We start from the raw sequence: 17540 nt of genomic DNA, 5'->3' as shown, positions 1-17540 counted from the left end.
TGTAATGCCCACTAAGAGTATCCCCTGAGATTTTTTCCTGCTCCCTCTTCTCTCCATGCTCTCTCTTAATGGCCTTATCATGGGAATCTCTGTGAAGATGACTCCTAGATCTGTATATGTAGCCCTTATCTCTCAGCTGAGCTCTAGACCTTCATCATGAACTGCTGACTGTACCTTTTTTGTTGTTGAGTCATTTGAGTCATGTCTGACTCTTCTTCGCCCCATTTGGGCTTTTATTGTCAAAGATACTGGAGTGGTTGGCCATTTCCTTCTTCAGCTCATTTTACAGGTAAGGAAACTGAGGCATACAGTTATATGACTTGCCCAGGGTCACACAGCTAGTATGTGACTGAGGCTGGATTTGAACCCAGGAAGATGAGAATTCCTGACTCCAGGGCTGGCACTCTATCCACTGAGTCACCTAGCTGCCTACCCTGCAGACTCACAAATTTATCTTGACGAAAATAGAACTCATTATCTCCTTTACTCTACTCTCCATTCCTACAACCAATACCCAGGTCATTGCATTCATCCGTCCCCTAGACTATTGCAACAACCTCCTCTTTGGACTTCCTGCCTCAGGCTTTTCTCCCCTCCAAGTTAATTTTCAGAGTTGTTCTGATCATGCTACCTCCCCTTCTCAGTAAACTTCAGTGACTTTCTGTTACTGTCTCTTAGATCTCATTTAAGCTGCTCTGTTTGCCATTTCAGTCACTTTACAACCTGGTCCTTTTCTGCCTTTCCAGTCTTGTTACGCTGACCTCCCCTTTTCTCACTTTACACTTGTGTCATCCTGACCTACTCAGTATTCCTCACACCCAACACTCCCGCCCTGTTCCTGGGTCTTTGCACTGGCTCTCTCCTGTGCCTGGCATGCACCCCTTCTCAACTCTACTCTTTGAATCTCTCTTTTCCTTCAAGACTCAGCTTCAGAGCTACTTTCTTCCTCCATGAAGTCTTTCCTGGCCCTCCAGTGGCTAGTCCATCACCATCCAAATGACCCCGTGTACATTTTGTATATATTCTAATGGTATTTACATGTACACATTTCGTCTCCCCCATCAGGACGCAGGGGTTTCGAAGGCTTTTGTCTTTCTCCCTCAGCACTTCGCATAGTTCTTGTTGATTGCTTGCTCCTACCTTCCTCTGTAGCTCCTGCCTTGCCTTTTGCTTCTGCCAGTAGCACAGTTAAGGATGTTGCATAATTGCAGAAGATGGACCAAGAATCAAAAGAGAAATCCTAGGAGTTGTTAAGAATCCCCTTCAGCAAGAAGTGATTTTCCCAATTTGTCTCACTAGAGACACTGAAGAGCCCAGAGAGCCTCCTCACACCAAGGCGTCCAAGGGTAAACATCCTGTCACTGGAGCAGCTCCCGGCCACTTGAAGGGTCTGTCATCGGGAGGCTCTGCTTGTCTTCTTTGGGGCCTCTGCTGCTCTGACTTCCTTTGGTCATTCCGCTCACACTCTGGAACCTGCTAGCAGCAAGCACCTTTTAGCCTTTTGTCCATTTCCTGTGGGTTCTTTGTCCCTTTTCAGTGACTCTTGTGGCTCTCATTCAAGTTTTCTAAGTTAATCAGGCTATGAAAAGGTGCCTCTCTTTATGCCTTGGTCAGCGCATCAGTAGAGAGCTCATCAGATCGATCAGCCTTTGAAAACTTTTGTCCTTTCCCCTTCCTTTTGGTGTTTGGAGCCAGAGGGTGTTATTTGTATTCACGGGGGCACAGGATCATGGATTTAGAACTGGCAAGGACCACAGAACCCATCAAATCCATCATTTTATATTTGAAGAAACTGAGGCTTAGGGAGGTGAAGTGACCTGCTCAGGGTCACACAGCTGCTAAGAATAAGAGGCAGGATTTGTACCCAGGTCTTCTTGCCTCCAAGTCTAGTGCATTATCTACTAATTATCCACCCAACGTTGAAGAATGTTACTAAATTACTCATGTTCCTTCCTTTCTGAAGATAGTCTGTTCTTTTACCCTTTCAAGTTCAAGTTTTTTAATCCCTTACTCAATATAGCTCTTCTCCTGTGAATCTTTTCCAAGTTTTCCACATTACTTCTTAAGCTGCAAAACCAAGAACTAAGCAGAGTTAATTCCTCAGCTGTGTTTGATTTTCAATTTTTTTTTTAACAAGAGTTTCATTGGTGATCCACATTTAGTTTGGGGTCCACTTTTGACCCAAAGCATAATCTACTCTCATTCTTGGTTAAGGTAACTCATTCCCCATCCTGGATTGGTCTTCCTTGTGCCTGGATATGCTCTACAGATTAAATGACCCTTAGTTGCTTTGCCAACTATTATAAGTAGTATAGAAATGCTGTATCAGACATTAATAAGCTGCATCGAGCTTTTCAAACCATACTTTAACTTGGTTATGGCCTTGAGGTGATGGTTTGAGATAGTACCCATGTGCAATGTTCAGACCTCTTTTAAACATGCTACTTGTTTATTATGTATATTTGTATGTATGTGCCTGTGTGCATGAGAACGTTTTTCATGTCAGTGTTTATTCAAAGAAAGCAAATAATTTCAAATGAGATACTGTAATAACCATCAAATGAGATAGAATATTAGACCTATAAGTACAATACCTCAAAGGCATTAAGCAAAGGGAATTGATTATGGTTTTGGTGATGGGGCTGTTAGTCTGATTATAACAGGCTTCTTCCACCCACCCCCAGGTATCATTGGCGGATTGACCAGTGTGATAACCTCAACGGTAGAAGGTGTGAAAACCGAAGGGGGAGTCAGTGGTTTCATATCTGGCCTTGGGAAAGGGCTCGTTGGCACAGTGACCAAGCCAGTGGCAGGCGCTCTCGATTTTGCATCAGAAACAGCTCAGGCGGTGAGAGACACAGCCACACTCAGTGGCCCCAGGTGAGTAAGCATGGGGACTCCATGGCACCTTCTGCTATTTCTAATTGAGCTCTGTCTCTTCTCCTTATAATCTGCCCTGATGTGTTTAGTCCTCTGCTTTCCTTTCCTTTCATATGTAATTCAAATGTTTATAACTAACATTAGTGGTTTTTTTCCCTAACCAGCTTTAAATAAGTCATGGGGCACAGATGACTGCAACTGTGATGAGCTAGTGGAGTTTTCCTGTTGGGAGGGGAGGGATACATAAGGAGGGAAGTGTCTTTGAGAAGACAACTCTTGGTCACCATTCTTGGTGTCTAATAGTATTAAGCTACAGGGCTTGTTCTGTCTCCTCTTCCCCACCCACCCCTGCCATGGCTCTGCATTTCTTCAGCTGAGATTGAACCTGCTAGGTTCCTTCCCATGGTCTCATTGCCCAGAACTACTGTTTAATTTCCTGTTGTTAAATTGGACCTAAATTCTCCTAGTTGTTTATGCTTTATCCCTCATCAAATTACCTCATATTTACTTGTCTATTTATCTCCTGGTCATCTGTAAGTTCCTTGAGAGTTGGAATTGTTCGTTTTCATCTTTGCATCCCTACTGCTTCATAAATGTTGAATCAGATTATCATTTGGTAGTGTGAGATTGTCTATTGAACTTAAGTCACATCATCTTTTGTACCTTGGGGTACAGGACAAAGGCAGGATAATAGCTGATGTGGATGTACAGGAAGCTTATCTAGTATTTTTTTTTTTTTTTAGTGAGGGCAGTTGGGGTTAAGTGACTTGCCCAGGGTCACACAGCTAGTAAGTGTTAAGTGTCTGAGTTCGGATTTGAACTCAGGTCCTCCTGACTCCAGGGCCGGTGCTCTATCCACTGCACCCCCTAGCTGCCCCAACAGGAAGCTTATCAACCAATTTTTGTTGGAATATCAAAAATCATGTAATCCAAGTGCTAATAAAGCATTCATTTCAGCCAGCTTCACCTCATCCCTCTTTGCCATAGCTGCTGGTTTGGGGCTCTAAGTCAAAGAAATGTGTATGAAGTATGTTATAGTCATAGCCTAAGTCCACTGAAGCCAAACATGAATCTGCGGTTATCTGGTGGAACAAGTAGGTTTTTTAGCAAACTATTAAGATGATATTATGGGGGGCAGCTAGGTGGCGCAGTGGATAAGGCACCAGCCTTGGATTCAGGAGGACCTGAGTTCAAACCCAGCCTCAGACACTTAGTAGCTGTGTGACTCTGGGCAAGTCACTTAACCCCCATTGCCCTACAAAAAAAAAAAAAAAAAGAATTATGGGGGGCAGCTGGGTGGCGCAGTGGGTGAAGCGCCGGCCCTGGAGTCAGGAGGACCTGGTTCAAGTCCGGCCTCAGACACTTGACACTTACTAGCTGTGTGACCCTGGGCAAGTCACTTAATCCCCATTGCCCGCCCAAAAAAAAAAAAAAAGATGATATTATGGGTTTTGAATTAACTCTCCAAGATCTTTAACTAGATCATGGAAATTTGGGCAGATTTAAAATATGTGCATTTCAGCACTTAAAAGGATCTGTAATTTCATCCATGTAGACATGCAGATTTTATTTCAGCAAAACATTCAGCATAACATTTTATTAAGTGCCTACTACATACTAGGCAATAGGAATACAAAGACAGAAATAAAGAAGAAATAAATGAGGAATTCAAGAAATAGATCAAAAGCCTAGCACCAAGGCTTGATGCAGTAATGATGGTGAATTTAGTTCTCTAGACAACATAGAGAAGCAATAAGTCCTTTACCACTAAGCCTAAAGGGGCTATAAAATTGTGCATTCCCTTTGATCCAGCAATACCACTACTATATCCCAAAGACATTCCAAAAAAGAGAAAAAGACTTATTTGTACAAAAATGTGTGTAGCAGATCTTTTTGTGGATCTAAGAATTGGAAATTAAGGAGATGCCCATCAATTGGGGAATGGCTGAACAAGTTGTTGTGTATGTTGTAATGGAATATTATTGTGATATAAAAAGGACAATTTCAGAAAAACCAGGAAAGACTCTGAATACAAACTGAAGGATATTAAAAAAGAAAAATCATTTCAGCTCTGATCCTATTACTATTGAGAGCATCCCCATCTTAGTCCATGCTCTCAACTTAGGTATGTCATCCTTAACTCCTCACTCTGTCTGTTCTCAGTTTCCAAGGCTTGTCAATTCTCCCATTTCAGTATCTCTCCCATATGGCTGCTTCTCTGCTCTGATGCTGCCACCAGTTTTATGTGAAGGCCTTTATCACCTCACACCTGGATTATTTACAAGAGTGACCAAGTTGGGGGTGGGGGGGTGCAGCTAGGTGGTGCAGTGGATAAAGCACTGGTCCTGGATTCAGAAGGACCTGAGTTCAAATCTGACCTCAGACAACACTTGACATTTACTAGCAGTGTGACCCTGGGCAAGTCACTTAACCCTCATTGCCCGGAGGGGGGGAAGAGTGACTGGGGTCTGCCTGCTTCAAGTCTCTCCCTATTCCAATCCATTCCCCATTCAGCCACCAGATTATCTTCCTACAATACAGATCTGAAGATCTCACCTCCCCTTATTCCGTGAACTTCAGTGGCTCTCTACCACCTCCAGGATTAACTATAAAAATCCCCTGTTTGTTTTTTAAAGCTTTTTATGACCTGCCTCCAACTCTACCTTCCTGGTCTTCTTATACTTGACTTTCTTCCATGTACTAAACAATCCAGTGGCACTAACCACCTTGTATTCCTCATGCAAGATACTCAGTGCATTTTCACTGGCTATCTTCTGTAATTGGAGTGTTCTCCTTCCTGGCCTTCACCTTCCTACCTCCTTCACTTCCTTCCATTCTCAGCTAAAATTTCACCTTCTAGAAGCCTTTTCTAGGTCCCTTAGTTCTAATGCTTTTCCTCTGAGATTACAGTTTGTCCTGCTTATGTCTTTGGTGTACATAGTTTTTTCCATCTTGTCTCCCTCATTAGGATGTGAGCTCCTTGAGAGTGAGGACTGTCTTCTTCTTCTTCTTTTTTATGGGGGGAGGGGGGTTATCCCTAGCACTTAGCACAGTGCCTGGCACATAGTAAGTGCTTGATAAATGCTTGTTGACTGTCTGACAGAGCCACCACATGGGAGGAAGCAGCTCTTATCTCCCATATGCTTAGGTTCTAAGTCATGTTTGTGGTGAGCCAGAAGCAAGGACCCATAATGGGGAAGGGTACAGGATGGTGACATTCTTGTATGACTATCAGGAATGCTCAAACTCAGAATGAGTAAGGACAACAAAACGTTGGAGATTTTTTCAGCTATATTAGGGGAGAAGGATCAAAGAAGAAAAGGAACCACTACCTGGGTTGGAGGAGACAGTGAGAATAGATGACAAAGAGAAGACAGAGCTCCCCAGCTTTTTTTCTGCCACTGTTTTCTTTGCCAAAGAATATTGTCTTCAGGCTGAAAACAAGCTAAGTCAAAAGTGACTGGTAGGAAGATGAACTTTATACTGGGATACACAAAGAAAGGATTGGCATCGTGATTGCTGAGCCATTGTCAGTGATCTTGGAAGGATTTCACAGGATTGTAAATAGAGTCATTCTAGATTTAAACAAAGCATTTGATAAAGCCTTCTTTGTGCTTTTTGTAGAGAAGCGAGAAAAACGGGGCCTAGGTGACATTATAGTTAACAGGAGTCAGAATTGATTGCAGGGCTAGACCCAAAGTGGTAAATGGTGATGCCCTGGCAGCCTGCAGTGGAATGAGTGCCCCAAAACTCTAGGGCCCTGGCTAGGAAACTTTTTTTTAGTCTCTTGGATAAAGGCAGAGATGTTATGATGATCAAATTCTCAGAAGACATAAAACTAATAAAGAAGACCAAGCATTACGCAGTGGAATTAGGATTCAAAACATCCTGTCAGGTAATAGAACTTTGATTCAATAGAACATGGATGAAATTAGTAGATATAAGTGTAATGTCTCATATTTGGGTTCAGTGAATTTGTTTCATTACCACACAACAAGGGGAGGCGTGAGTAGAGAACAGTTTGTCTGTAAAAGACCTAGAGGCTTTAGTAGACTACGAGGTCCATATGAGTCAGCAGTGAGACATGGCACTCCAAACAGCTCATTCCAGGCTGCAGTGAAAGGCATAGTGGTTAAGACTCAGGTGATACGCCTTCTCTACTCCACCCCCCCTTATATTCTATCTAGAACATTGTGGCAGCCGTATTTTAGCAAGGATTCATGAGCTAGAGGGGTACTCAAGGATGGGTAACCAGAATTCTTGTTACACGAATATTGGCACTAGGAACATTAAGAATAGAGATGAGAAGACTTTCATGAAACAAGAAGGCAGCCTCCATGGATGTGAAGAGGAATCGAACTTGATCTGAAATAGGAAGGGTGGCTAGAAGTTGCAAGGAAAAAAATTTAGGCTTGATCCATAAAGATCCATAAATAGCATCTTAGAGCTGTCCAGAGAAGAATGGTTGAAGTCTTCAAGCAAAAGTTGGAAAAGACATAAAGGATACAGAGATAGGTTCTTGTTGTGATATAGGTTGGACTCATTGGCCTCTGAGATCCCCCCCCCCAACACACACACACACACACACACACCTCTGCAACTCTGTTTCCCATTTAGGTCTGGACCCACCTTTTTGTCTCTTTGGATTGCCCAGCTAACTCTCTGTCATCATCTGGTCACTTTTCATCAGTTTGGTTTTTCTTAAGTAGATTACTTGCCTAATTTTTTTGACTACCCATGATTTTCATGGAGTAGGCCTTATGTTGTTCTGCGTTTTGATGTAATCAAAATCACACCCTCCACAAGAACAAACACCTGGATTATGTCATCAGTCATGGGGAATCCCTTTCCCATGTGGCCTTTCTGCATAGCTTTATGACACTGGACAGCATCTTTGCTGCTTGATGTTAATATTCAAAGGGTCAGTGAGTAGTTATCTCTTTGGTTTCCTCCATCATAGAATCTTGTATATGATCAGTATATATTTGGGAAACACACTCTTGAGGATACCTTTAGGATTGCATTGTTCTTTACCTTATTAAATGCTTTTTCATAATCAACAAACTACTACTTGTTAGGATCTTACATTTGCTCCGTCTCACATTGCCATACTGAGAGACATGGTGGCCAAAAACCACACTGGGTTAGAGTACAAGATCATTTGCGAAACAATTCAGAGGAAGATGACAGAAGGTTCTGTGTAATATTAGAACATACAAAGGGACAGAGGAGAAAACGTGCCTATAAAAAGCATGGTGTTAGGCTCAGCCAAAGCACTTATAAATTAAATTAAAAGGAGAGCAACAAATATGAGTGAAATGAAACAGACTTGCCAAGATTTTTGTAGTGATCGCTTCTCAGTGATGGTTGTACTACAGCAGTTGATTTCTATTTGCTCAGTGCCTGATGTACCTTATAAAGAAGGTAAAAATAACACTTGAAAAAATGAAGTTAAGAAACCCTGAGCCCCCAAGCACATGTGGAGGAAGCCTGCTGGAGGGGACACTCATAAAGCCACTTAGAGATTGCTCTTCAAGATATCTCAAAGAGGGAAGATCTCAAGAGAGTGGAAAAAGACTACTCATATCTTAAAAAGTGATTGAGAAGTCATCGTTAAGTACTGACCTATGCTTTGCCATCTCTAGAATATTTTCAAGTATGAACAGTGAATTTATTCTGAGAGAATCCTCAGTGAAAATAAGAAAACTAAACTCATAAGCTTTGACAGTTAATTCTTTGTAGCAAACCACCTTTCCATCGTCGCAGAATTTACAGATATTCTTATGAAGATTATGCTATTTACATGAGCTTTGGGTTTTGGCTTTCTCACCATTTATTATATTTTCTGCCAGCCTTTTCATTTCTTGTATCTCATAGTAGCATATACAAGAGCCTGCGAAGTTTGCCTTTGCCATTTCATTCAGGAAAGTAAAACTACTGATGAGTGAATTTCAAAGGTTATTCATTCACTTAATAAGCATGTAGTGAGGGCTTATTCTTTGCCCTGGGAGTGCAAGTTCTCAAGAGATGGTCCCTGCTTGGAGGAACTTATATTCAGTAAAGGATAAAATAGCGTGTTCACAGATAATAAATATAGACATATACAAAAATTTCAGGCACATGAGACAACCTCTGTAAAGGGATAAAGGAGGAGATAAAATGTCATGTATGGAAAATAGCAATGAGGCAGGTCAGTTTGGCTGGCTTGTAGTGTGGTTAAGGGGGAGTCATGTGTAATCAGCCTAGAAAGATAGACTACAACCAGGTTGTGAAAGGTTTTAATCTTCAAGACAGTGGGAAGCCAAGGAAACTTATTGGGCAGGGGAGTTACATGGGCTGACCAATGCTTTAGGAATATCAGTTTAATAGGTGTATGGAGAATAGTTTGGAGGGACACTAGTAGAAGGGAGGCCAGTTAGGAGATTATTGAAATAGTCCAGCCAAGATGTGATGACCACTTGTGCTAGGGTGATCATGGTGTGAGCTGAGAAGAGGAAAATATAGGAGATACTGAAGACTTATAATCAATGAGAATAAGCAATTGATTGGATAGGAAGGGTAAATAAAAGTGAAGAGCCAAGGATGCTCCATCGTAACACAGGGCTGACAGGTTGAATGGTAATGTCCTTGTTAAAAATAGGAAAGTTAGGAAAGAGACTGGGAGAACCAGAATTCTTGTTCAATTTCCAAGGGCTCCTGTGCCATTAATGGCATTATTTAATTGGTATTTAGAGTTATGTATTTCACCAGTATTGCCTGAATTTATATGATGTACAGAATTGGTGGAGTAGTTTAATCAAAGCTGAGCACCTTATGCAGGTGTGTGGGCAATGACCGGTGGGCTCCTTCCATCAGCCCCACCAGTTACCCTGGAGAGCTCCCAAGTTGTGTCTCTAGTCCCAGTCATGAAGACAACATGGCAGAATAGAAGGATAGCTGGCTCTGGAAGCAGAGGCCTTTGGGCCAAGTCACACCTCTGGTCTTAAGCAACATTGCTTCCCTACACCTCAGCTGACAGGGTTGGACGAGATGGCCTGAGCTGGAATCTCTGACCCTCGGATGATGAAGGAACAAGGTCTCCTTGCCTTTATTTATTCTCTTTAAGAACATGACAGTGTGTTCAACTTTTTGAATTTTTATGTTATTTCAGTACTGCTAGTAATAGTACATGGTGTTTATTGATAACCTTGATTCACTGAATAGAACTACCTTTGATGGCTCTCTGCTTTTCACATTTCTTGCCTGACCTCTTAGAAAAATAAGGGCTTTAGAGGAGTTCACTGCTGGCTCTAGAGCCAAGCGTGATGTGACAGTTGAAGATGACTCGCTCATTCCTTGTAACCTGCTGTTGCAGTTTCACAGCCCAGCTTACAGATGAGGATGGGGAGGCACACAGTACCCAAATTACTTGCTCCAAGTCAGGGAGCTATTGGGTGACAACTTTAAAGCTAAAATACAAACTGCAGCTTCCTAATTAAGGCCAGAGTAGCAGCTTACAGGCTTCGCATATGAAGGATTGCTGCGTGGTGACTCATTTTCCTTATTTCAGAGGAAAAAGTTGCAAGTGATGAACAAATGATCTTTAGCCTGGGATCATAGCAAAAGAAGGGATTCTAGAGAGAAAAGAGCCAATCCTGAGTCATTCAGGCAGTCCTTAGGAGTGCCCCTAACACAGAGGTCACCGATAGAAATATGAGTGGAAGATGGTGCATGTACCAGCCTTCTGCAAAATGGAGACTCCGTAACTTCCACATAATGCTCACTATCACACCACATAAAGCCACCCCAAGGCCACATTGTTGAAGCATCTCTTTGAGCTCCTAAGATGTCTTCATGTGACTATAGTAAGGAAGTAAAGACCTCTGGCTTTAGCTCTTCATCTGCAAAGGAAAGGTGATTATATCTATAATAGGGTTACCTGCAGATCTGAGGCCACTTGAAATAGAATCAGATAAAATTCAACCATGAACGTCTTCCAATTTCATAACCAGTCTGAGTTCCCATACCAACTGAAATTCTGTTGCAGAATCTAGCATCTATGTAAAGAACTACCACTGCTACTTCCTAATTGCCTGATAATAAGATAACATTATTGGAAACACAGCAGAGGCTTAGTTTGGTGGGGGGTTTTTTCCCTAGGCTCTGTACATTTTTATGAAGGATAAGGGATAATAATCCCCCCACGTCAAACTTTTTTCCCAGTCTAGTTTGCCCAGATTTTTAAAGTGGGATTGTTACCATTTTCAGATCAAAATCATGGGAAAAAATCATTTTTTTGCAAATGGGGATCATTCCCTTCTCCTTAAAATATTGCAGAAATTGTCTCACTCCTTCCAGGTTTGAGTTATGATGGCATTGTTATCGACCAGGGACACACCAGTTTCTACACAAGGGATAAATAATTCCAGGTTCTTGAAAGTGAATTCTAACCATCTCCATCAACCCCAGTCAGTTGAACAGATCCAGGGGTGTAACTGAGGCTTTTCCCCACTGACTAATGAAAAATTTACTTTGGCTGTTTAGACAAAAGGGACCAGCAAATGACTTGAGGGGATTAGACGTGAGATATTGACCGAAAGCTGACCCAAACTTAGGGCCAGAGCCAGGGATAGAACCCAGGAGTCCAAGAGTTTCCGCCTCCAGATCTACATTGGAATCAGACTTTCTTGTTTCCTTTGTTCTATTTCATTGAAATGAAAGCTCATATCTTAGCATCTTTGTTTTAAAATGACCCTCCTTCTGAGCAGATGATCAGAGGGCAAACATAAAGCTGTTGAAGAATACTCCTTCCAGTAATCCTCTGAAAAGTTGTCTTACAAGAAACATTGGCTTCGTTTTTGGTTATTTTAAAATGATTTTATTTATAGGGTTTTTAAAAAATCTCCCGTCTGCTCTAGTAGATTAAAATACATCCAGCTCCTAGCCTTGTTTGTTCATGGAGACAGTTTGAAAATCCTCCCAGCCCTACTTTTTTCTAAAATTCCCATCTATATAATCTAACAGTGTAATTGTTCTTGGGAAGGCAGGTGGGGGCAGGGAGGACAAGGGAGGGCGGAGGACAAACAGAGCCTTTGGACTAGACTGGGATGTTGTGTACCAATTATCCCCCTGTTGCATTTGTTAACTGTCAAATATGTGTGGTTTGGAACTCAAGTCAAAAGCCGTTCCAAGGCGCAGCTCTGCTGGCTCAGGTTGCATCTTCTGCGCTACGTGTCCTCAGCCACATGAATCTGTTCCCAAGTAAAGTTTATGGAAATTATAGAGATGGAGCCACAGTTTGTGGTGCCATCAAAGCCACATAGAGAGCTAAGGAAAAACCCATTATCCCTCCTTGGGATCTGTCCTTGTCTATGGCACTTGGTTTCATTAACATCCTCAGTCCTAATTTTAAATGACTTGGGACAAGGGACGGTAGAGGCCCCCAAGCGCTGCAATAGGAGAAACAGGAAATGAGCATTTCTATAGCCTCTGCTATATGTCAGGCACTGTGCTAAGCACTTTATAATTATTATCTCATTTGTTCATCACAACCCTGTGAGATAGGTAGAAATTATTCCCATTTTAGAGATGAGGAGACTGAGGCAGGCAGAAGTTAAGTGACTTGCCTAGGGTCACACAGCCAGGAAGTATCTGTGGCCAGATTTGAACTTAGGGGGTTACAAAGATCCAGTAGCAGGCATTTTGTAATAAATGGCAAGATGCCATTGTGGAGGAGTGAGTACAGGGCTGTGGGTTATGTATTTATGGTTTTTGTGTCTTATGTATTCATTTATTTTTAAATACCATCTGTTGGAGCCTTGAGTTGTGAGACATTTGAGGGAAGTGGCAGATTATGATTTACGAGGCTGGACCCAGAGATTTCCTCCAGAATATTTCTTCCCCTTTTTATTGAAGATCCCAAGCGGGGAGCGGGGAGTAGGAATGGGCAGGACTTGAAATATTTAAACTCATTTAGCAAAGCCCAGTGATAGGGAGTGTTTCAGAAAGATTAAGAGGGGAAGGGAGAATTGAAGGATCCCGATAAATCAGTGTTTTCAGAATGCAGACAGCAGGATTCTGATAATGTCCTGGAATCCCAGGGTCCCCCTCTTTTGCATGCACATGGAAATCCCAGTTGTTCTAAGAGCCCTCTGAGTAGCCTTCTTGTTCTCTGCATGAAGGATTTCATGTGGTAAATTAGGCTCTGTGTGATCTCTGATTTCTGAAACCTTTTCTTTCTTTTTTGTTTTTTTTTTTTGCCTTTGTCCTCTTGAATATGGAGCTGAAACTAATTCTTCAGTTGAGCTTTTCTTTAACTTTGTGATGTTAGCTCCTCCCACAATCCCCCTCCAGAAAGGGTTAATTCTAACACATACAGAATAGAGCCTGAAAGAAATTAGGTTGGGTAGGTAGAAAAAAAATTGAGTAAATGAATTTTTTTGTGACCTTGTGTTATATAAATTGAGTAAAATCAATTTGATGCAAATCTTTAGCCATCTTCAGTGCTGTTAGCTGTGTCAGTACCAACACATTTATAAATATGAGTATAAATGGTGCAAATGGATTGACCTTTTAATAAACTTGCCTGTTGTCTTTGGTTAGGTTACCTCTCTGTGAAGGACATGTCCAATAATGCCAGAGGTTGTTATATACCTATGCTATTGGCTAACATGCCAATTGGACCAAAAGGGCTTAGGCACCACTGTCCTATTAGTAATGGGAGGGAGCGTGCTGCTTCTCCTTGTGAAACAGATTTTTGTCCCCTCCTGGGTTATTTGGAGGCAACCTACAAAGTTTGAGGAATGTTATCCCCACCTTTGGTTGCATGTGGGGTGAGAGAAGGCACTTTATTAAATCCTTTCTGTAGAGAAATCTAAGGATCACTTTGAGCCCTACCCTGATCAGAATTTCTGTGAATTCCAAATTAGTAGATTTTAAATTATTCAGTTTTATTGTATCTTCAGGACACACCTTCACTAACTTCTGACCATCACTATAACTTTTTTTTTTTTAGTAAGCAATTGGGGTTAAGTGACTTGCCCAGGATCACACAGCTAGTAATTGTTAGTGTCTAAGGTTGGATTTGAACTCAGGTCCTCCTGACTCCAGGGCCGGTGCTCTATCCACTGTGCTACCTACCCGCCCCATCACTATGACTTTTTAAAATTATTCTTCAAGATCAGAGAATGACCTGAAGTTGTTGTATAATGGAAAACTTAATTCTGTCCAAATGACACATCTCTCTTTTCTTGCTGCATCTTTGCAATACTCCAGAAACAAAAACAATATCAACAATCTCGAATGTCTCACTCTTCAGTTTGGTACTTTAAACTGACAGGGTAACGGTATTCTCAAGAAACAGCTGAATAAATAGCTTTTTCTTTGCCTTCTGGATGAAGCTTCCCTCTTGAACCTGAATACCTGAAATCTCATTTTTAGGCTTTCTGTTTTCTATTTACCTCACCTCTCAAGTAGCCCCTTTGCACTCAAAAGCTCCAAATGGTAAAATTCTTATTATAGTATAACTTAGGGAAAGCTCAGACCAATTGCTGAGAAAATGAGAGAGAAAGAAAAAACCACACAGCACACACACAGGCATTATATATATATATATTTGAGGAAAGTCTTTCCATTTCTGAAAGGCTATGATTCATTTTTCTACCGGATTATCTGTTAGTAAAAGAAAATGTGCTTTTTTTGGTCATGGTAATTAGCATCATTTCTAGAAATGAGGCTGTCTATCCCTTCCCATTTTTGGCCTGGAAAGATGACTGATTTCATGGAATAGCAAAACCGACTACTTCAAAGCAAAGACTGGGAAATCAGCTCATTGACTTTAAAGCTTTTGCTGCTTTGTGGGTACAGTTCTGGCGGTTTGAGACATCTGATCTTGGGTCATATAAAACACAATTGAAAATGTAATTGCATCTCCAAAAACAAATCATTTTGGCTTTCATCATCTAGAATTAAATAGCCAACCTAGCCATTGTATGTCTGGAATTGCTTTCCCAATGCAATGAAAATGTGGTTTCCCCTCCCCCAAAATTTCAAGACAAAGCCCAATTTACATTTTTCCCTATGGTCCAATTTTACTACCATAAGATTTGCTTATAAGATTTTCAGTCTGAGCCCTTATTACATAGAACATTCAAATTTTCCTTTCAAACCTTGAATGTATATTCCATGTGTTGGAGAATAACCAGAGCCAATTCCCTTCCCTCCCCTTTCAGTCCCCCCAATATGGCAGCATTTACTGTAAATGGAACTCTTCTGTGAGGAACTAGAGTTTACTTATTTTTAGTATTTGATGGATACTCTATGTCATTGGTGGTTTTCCCATACAAAATTGCCCATCTTTGCCAGGACTAAATTGGACTATCCCTAAAAAGAATGGAAGTCTCCATCTTGGAAAAGGAAAGGCAGTTGAAGAATACATGAAGTTCAATGGGGTAATACTGATCCAATGCCCCAGCCAAGCTGTCAGGGACTTCAGAATGTAGATTGCATGTGGATGTGCTGTCCCCTCCCCTTTTAGAGTATAAACTCCCAGCATGTAGAGTCCTTCCGACTCTGTCTCCTCTCAGGGCCAAAATTGTGCCCTGAATAGTCAATGCCAGCGGGGTGAACAAGAGGGGCTATCTGTAAGTGGAGGAATGGCAAGAACCCTAGTACTCATTAGCCAGGTTTATCTTATGCCCTTTCATCCCAGTCTCTAAAATGGTGATGACAATACCTGTCCTGCCTCACCTCACAGAGCTGTTGTCAAACTGTAAAGAGCTTTATACATGTGAGCTGCTGCTTTTTATTAAGGGCCTGTCCGTGATACAGTCCTTGTCTTTAAAGGAGCACGCAAACTACATGACAACCCTGAAGCTCACAGCAGTGCTTAGAAGGAGCCTTTATTGACGGACTAACTCAGAGAGTCCACATGTTTGGAATAACCAAGTCAGCTTATTGGTGAGGGTTCTTATTGGGTGGCTCTGGAATATTGCTATAATCCATGAGTTGTTAGTATACAAAAATGAATTAGGAAGTGTTGACTTTCACCATGGTCTCACTTTGCAGCAGATCACCTCTGAAGGCTATTAAATCTATTAAATAGATTAATAACTAAGTAGCTTTGAGTATCACACCAAATTTATGAAGTCTTAATTATAGAGTATCACTTTCTTTCTTTCTTTCTTTTTTTGGTGAGGCAATTGGGATTAAGTGACTTGCCCAGGTCACACAGCTCGAAATGTTCATGTGTCTGAGCTGGATTGAACTCAGGTCCTCCTGAATCTGGGGCCAGTGCTATATCCACTGTGCCACTAGCTGCCCCTAGAGTATCACTTTCAAGTTTATATTCTGTGACTCAGACTCATCAAACTATGTGTTGATAATAAGTATCTTGAGGGGATTTGCTTTCAAGAATAGATAAGAATGGGGGGCAGCTAGGTGGCGCGGTTGGGAGTCAGGAGGTACCTGAGTTCAAATCCGACATCAGACACTTTACACTTACTAGCTGTGTGACCCTGGGCAAGTCACTTAACCCCCCATAGCCCCAGAAAAAGAAAAGAAAAGAATAGATAAGAATGCCCTCAAATTAACAGGATCTTTGAAAATACTTGAGGATGATTTTAAAACACTTTTTCCTTAAGTAATTTTGCAATTTTCCCCTCTGGTCAGTCAGGTTCATATTCTTCATTTGACTAGATAGTCCTCTTTATAAATACTATCCCAGATTGAGCCCAGCCTTCCTCTGTGTTGCTATAGATGCCAATTAGTAAACTCTGAATTAATGAGGTTTTATTGTAACTTCAGAAGTAATTGCCTGGATACAGTCCGAGATTCTTTAGTGAAATTCAAACAGCATATATGCAGTTTATGAAGGAAATAATAAACTCACAAATACCATTCATGTAGAAATGCTGTTAAATTTAATTTTATTCATATGCAAGGTGAAAATCGGCTCTTTAAAGTTTGGATACCCTGGGGAAGATATTAAAAGAAAATCTTATCAGTGCTGACAATGCAGTATATGTCTAATTTATTAGAAACTAATGCCTGTGATTTGATATCTTATTTTCACTGCGTTATATGTGTTTTCGGTTATAGCGGTGTTCCTACAGCAGTTTTGATTGTTTCCACATTTTTCTACCTACTGCCAAAGTCATAGAGAACCTGCCAAAGGCCAGAAAAACCCCGATTCGGAATGGAAATAGTGTGTTGCAAAACTTTAGAAGGACTATGTGCATAATGTTTATTTATCAATTAATAAAATACTGAATGTTTAATTCATCTAGATATACTTTCCTGAGGTGTATGCATTTCTCTCTATAAGTTCTATATATAGAAGATATTTTTTAAAAGCATCAAATAATACTTTTGATAAGATGTTCCTATATGCTGTTGAGAAGCCTAATTCATATTCTTACTGTTTACACATTACATACTACACACATATGTAAATGCATGTGTTTATGTGTACGTGTGTGTATACATGCATGTTGTAAACACACACATATGCCCATGGCCCAGGACAGAGCAGGAAATCTATGTTATAGCTAACTTTATGAAAAGTAAAGTGGATTCCAGTGGGCCAGCATATTAAGTGTTCATCTGAATAGTTTAAAATATTCCTGCTCTTTAGTAAAAGCCTTTTTCCCCCCCAAAGCAACCACTGGAGACTAAACATTCAA

The 17540-nt window shown here is 41.0% G+C and overlaps 1 protein-coding gene across 6 annotated transcripts in view; it reads left to right on the top strand.

Annotated features, from left to right (window-relative positions):
• Nucleotides 1-17540, top strand: part of VPS13D (vacuolar protein sorting 13 homolog D) — a 338497-nt gene that overhangs the window by 249262 nt on the left and 71695 nt on the right. For all 6 annotated transcript variants that reach the window (XM_043991354.1, XM_043991352.1, XM_043991351.1 and 3 more), the window contains one exon: nucleotides 2685-2880. In XM_043991354.1, coding sequence (XP_043847289.1) covers nucleotides 2685-2880 — 196 coding nt within the window. The remainder of the gene's footprint in view (nucleotides 1-2684; nucleotides 2881-17540) is intronic.

The sequence above is a fragment of the Dromiciops gliroides genome, chromosome 3, assembly GCF_019393635.1.
Source record: "Dromiciops gliroides isolate mDroGli1 chromosome 3, mDroGli1.pri, whole genome shotgun sequence".
Lineage (NCBI taxonomy): Eukaryota > Metazoa > Chordata > Mammalia > Microbiotheria > Microbiotheriidae > Dromiciops > Dromiciops gliroides.
This window is presented reverse-complemented; position numbering and strand designations above follow the sequence as displayed.